We start from the raw sequence: 4,764 nt of genomic DNA, 5'->3' as shown, positions 1-4,764 counted from the left end.
CGGCAGGAGCGCCGCTGCGCTCCCAAGCGGCGCACTCTCCAGTGCGCCACCGGGCCGGCCCATTATTCTTATTCTAGTCATGAACTTAAGGAAACTGGAGACGAAAATATTTTAAAATTTCTCCCAAATAAAATGAGCACAGCAGTGTATTGTAATGACTAACAACCAGTCTGCTCTAGTTTGAATCCAGGTGTTGCCTCTTTGTGACTTAAATGAGCTATTCAATCCCTTTGTGCCTGAGTTCTAGCTCCTAGAAAATGGGGATGAAGCTAGTAGTACCCTCCTTGAAGGACTATTGTGGGGATTCAATGAATTAATACAAAGTGCTTAGAACAGTGCCTGACATAGAGCATGCACTCATTGTGCGATAGCTATTGTAATGAACTGCAGACCCTTGAGGGGCTCACTTTGACTGTGGTCTGCCCAACCTCTAGACCAAGCTGGGAAACGTGAGCTGAAGCTCCACAGTGTCCTCTTTCTTTCTGTAACACTGCACCATCCTTTGTAAGTGTGCTTGTTGATTTCTCTTTTATCTAATAGATTCCTTTGCTTTTTCTTTTCTTTGTGCTAACATATTTACATAGGTTCCTTGTGGTCCACCCCTACAGCCTTGGACTATAAAGGCCCATCGTGTGGGACTTTGTTCCCATGTGTTGAAACCCCTGCACGGGGCCACCTTTGCTGGTTTGAGACCAGGCTATCATGCAGTGGTGAGAGTGTGTATGTGGCTGGGCACGTGGCAGCAGATGGGAAAGAGAAAGTCATCATGAAATTCTTTACCAAGTTAAAGGAAGCTAACTGTTTTTTTCATTTTAATTCTGCAATGTCATTTGGGGGACATTTTGGTAAGACCCCCAAATTTCCAAGCTGATTTTTGTAGTCACTCATGATTTCCTCTGCTCTAATGCTAAGCCCTGATGCTAAGTAGCAGATCTTTAGAAAGGTCAGTGAGCTGTGAGAGGAAAATTCCAGGATGTGGGCCTAGGTAAACTTCGTCCACCTTGTCCCAGCACTGCAGACCCTTGAGGGCCTCACCATGTCTGTGGTCTGCAGGGCTTCTAGACATTGCGCCTGCAAGCTGAGGAGCATGAGCTGAAGCTCCACAGTGTCATCTTTCTTCCTGTAACACTGCACCATGCTTCAAGGATGGGGGTTTTGTCAGCTCTTGGCCTTCCTTTGTAGTGTGCAATAGGAATAATTCCCTAGTTTCAACCTAGATGGATGTACTTTCTTAAAATGTTGTGCTTATTTTATTTATTTCCATAGCTTTCAGAAAGGAGTATTATCGTAAACTGCCCTTCAGGTGGCATTCCTTCCCGTAGGTGGGGGCATATTTACCTTCATATGGGTTTCAACAGAAAGAAAGGAAGCTGTCCTTGATATTGTATATTAGTTCTCAGTGCCATCACCACCTTTCTGTAGTCTCCACAGTAACAGAGGGGCAAATACCTGGAAACTTCAATTCTCAGACTACCAAGCAAGCAGGTTTCCACCGAGAGTCTACACTAAGGGCATTCTAGCCTGATTTGGAAGGCTGAACACAATAGGAAACCATTATACTCCAGAGGCAGCTGTCGACAGTGAGTGAGGGTCAGTGATAGTAGACATGGGATGTTTGCCTGTGACTTTGGGGTGTCTTCCTGGAGATAGCCCACTTTGTGCTACACACAGCTGGTATCATTTGCAGTATCTCATCCTTCACTTCTGGATTTCCTGAAAGTGGTCAACCTGACATTTGCTTCTCCAGCCTTCCAAAGTCTGTGGAATCTTCTAGTCCCCCATATTAAACCTCTTTCTTCTTGAAATACTTAGTCTGGCTTCAGTTTTTTTGGTTGAACCCAAACTGATACAGAAGCTCATTGGCCTCTGAGAGAAAAAGGGATTAGAAGGTCGACAAGTCCCCACCCCAGCCCCATGAATCCTTAATTGAGCCTGACACAGAAAGACTACTGACCTTCCAGCAGAACCCAAGGGCCCAGCTTTTTTCACTCTGGGGCTCAGGGATACAGGAGCATAAGCATCTCCATCATGTGACGAGGTGACTAGATGTGACATATAAGGTGAGAAGGGGCATTTTCCCACACCCCATGGAACACCTGGATTTGGTTCTCTGAGTGTCTTGGAGGCACAACAGTGCTGAGCAAAGATATCAGTAGCCTTTGGAGGCACCAGTGCCCAGAGAAAGCTCCAGTAGCACCCTAGGGGTCTGATACAGAAGAACCAGCAATTCCCAGGGAGCACAGTCCAGAGTGAGAGGAGAGGGAAATTGATGTTGGAACAGTCAGCAGGGTTTATTCCTAAACACTAGTGAGAAACATGCGGGTACTGCAAAAAGCTAATGGAAAAGTAGAGGTTCTGCCCTATCAGGTGGGATGAGACTTTGCCAAAAACAGATGAGTACTATTAGCACGATGCCATTTGTAGCAACAGGCAGGGTTATAGTGGGTTACAAAGGTATTGTCTGATAACAGCTGTAGCTCCTCAGTGGTCACCAGAGGACTGAGCAGCATAGTAGGGCAGATGTCCTACAAGACTGTGGAAGAAAGTGAGTCCCACTTTAGAAAAATTATAAATGAGAGTTCCAATGACTGCCAAAAAGTGGGCTTAGGAGAGGACACTGTGTGGGTAGTAATACTAACAGCTAATGTTTACAGAGTGCTTACTATGTGCAAGGATTTATTCTAAGTATTTATATTTTAACTAATTTAATCCTCATGGCAGTCCTATGAGTTAGCTACTGTTTGATCATCCCACTTTTACAGATGGGAGAAGTGTAGGTAAACTTGCCTACAGTCACAGAGCCGATTGCAAACTCAGGCAGTCTGGCTTCTGACCTGGGCTCTTACCCGTACGCCGTAGTGCATGGTAAAATTTTACACATCAGTTCTTCATATTAGTGATTTTGAGAGAGAGAGTGTTAACATAGGAGAATTGGGCCAATGGTATAGTCCAATAGATTCCAAAATACTTTAGGTGGATGAGACCTTATGCTGAGACCAATGGAATAGCATTTATTCTGGGTCAAAAGGTGGTTAATTGTGGGATGATCATTAGCACGCACATCTGATTTCTTCTTTGGTGGATGGGATTAGGAGAACCCTATGCTGAATATTACAAAGCATTCCACCTTGGTTAGTGTTTTACTTTTTAAAGGTATTATCTTATGAAAAGCCTATATCTTTAAAAGAATTAATGAATAACATAGTTATGTCATTAAGCATTTAGGGTAAAATAAGATGTTCCACAGTTTTCTTATGGCATATTATAGGAAAGCACCAAGTTGTAATATAGATGAGAAAAAGGAGGAAAGGTAACATCTATGACTGGTGGAAAGGAAAAGCCCATTCTTTTTGAGAGGGGTCTGGATTTCACATGAGCAGAGAAATGTGTCTAAAGGGACATGCCCTGGACTTAGAATCAGACAAGCCAAGGTTGGTTTCAATATTTCATACTTAGAATCTGCTCTGAATTTTTTCCTTCATTTCTAAATAATGTCATGATACCTACCTATCCTATATACCTTCAAAGTTTCTTGTGAGAAATGGAATAATTATCAGTAAAAATGCTTTATAACTATACAGAATTATTGACAATTGACAGTAGCAAGAAGAATGTTGTATATCAATAAAAGGGAAGTTGAAGTGACATAAATCCCAGTTGTATCCACAACCAGATACCTGAGCATGATTTTACCTTTCCTGGAGGTTTGCTTTTGAGCCATGTTTAAATTGTCATCATTGGAAATGTCTCCCACTGTATCCTTGACATCTGCTCTAGTTGACATTTTGATCCTCTCCTTCCAGGGACTGGCATTTACCTACCAAAATAAAAGAATGCAAAAGCAAATTCAGAAAGAAACGTGTCCTATATCTTACATGACACTTTCCCAGTTCTTCTTTCTAAGAATTAGGAAGAAATGTTTGGTGGGAAAAGTGCAAGATTAAACTCCAGAAAAGCTGATTGGTCGTCACTAACCAATGTTGTGGCCTTGGAAAGGTCAGAGTTACCCTGGGTCTTACCATCTACCTCTCTAAAATGACGGAGCTGGCCTGAATTGCCTTTATAAATTATAAGGATCTTTCTAGATCTGTGTTCCCATGTGTCCAAAATGATATTAGTATCAACTGGACATGAAACCTGACAAACTTATTTAAATTTCATCTGGAAGATAGTAATGGATTAAATTACCTGAAAAACTGTCTGTTAGAAACACTTAGAAATACTAGATAAAAATATAGCAAACATCCTTTTAAATACATAGTTCCAAAGATAGTAAGAGATATCCCCGTGGACGTAATGAAAAGTTAGAGGTAGTTGCTAACTCTTCAGTGACTATGAGACTGGAGTGCAAAGGAGGCATCGATTTCAGTGATGTGGGGGCTTGAAATCCACAGCCCTGTCAAGATGAAAGATGAAACCTTAGGCCCGTGCCAGGACAGGGATTATAAGGAGGATCCTAATATAGAGCCAGAATCCTTGAAGGGGTTCAAAACTTAAAGAGGCTCTGCCCTTTGTAGCAGTGAGACAGTGAAAACTCTCTATGCTGTCTTGAGCTCAGGTTTGAAAATAAAAACCCTACCCTGAAAATTATGAAAATTTGTAACTATGTTGTGGAGAGTTGAGGGCTAGAATTCACACTGTCTTCATTGTCTGAAAACTCATCTCCGACTGAAAAACTCACTGAAAAATTGGGCACAGGCTGATTTGCTCAACACAGATCACACAGAATTACTGCAGATGAAGCTCCACTTAATATGAACTCAA

The 4,764-nt window shown here is 42.1% G+C and overlaps 1 protein-coding gene across 1 annotated transcript in view; it reads right to left on the bottom strand.

Annotated features, from left to right (window-relative positions):
* The window catches only part of SLC17A4 (solute carrier family 17, member 4), a 14,947-nt gene extending 11,163 nt beyond the window's left edge, over positions 1-3,784 (bottom strand). Inside the window, exon 1 of the mRNA XM_008571864.1 lies at positions 3,694-3,784. Coding sequence (XP_008570086.1) covers positions 3,694-3,784 — 91 coding nt within the window. The remainder of the gene's footprint in view (positions 1-3,693) is intronic.
* Between the last annotated feature and the right edge of the window lie 980 nt (positions 3,785-4,764).

The sequence above is a fragment of the Galeopterus variegatus genome, unplaced genomic scaffold (assembly GCF_000696425.1).
Source record: "Galeopterus variegatus unplaced genomic scaffold, G_variegatus-3.0.2 Scaffold732, whole genome shotgun sequence".
Classification (NCBI taxonomy): domain Eukaryota; kingdom Metazoa; phylum Chordata; class Mammalia; order Dermoptera; family Cynocephalidae; genus Galeopterus; species Galeopterus variegatus.
This window is presented reverse-complemented; position numbering and strand designations above follow the sequence as displayed.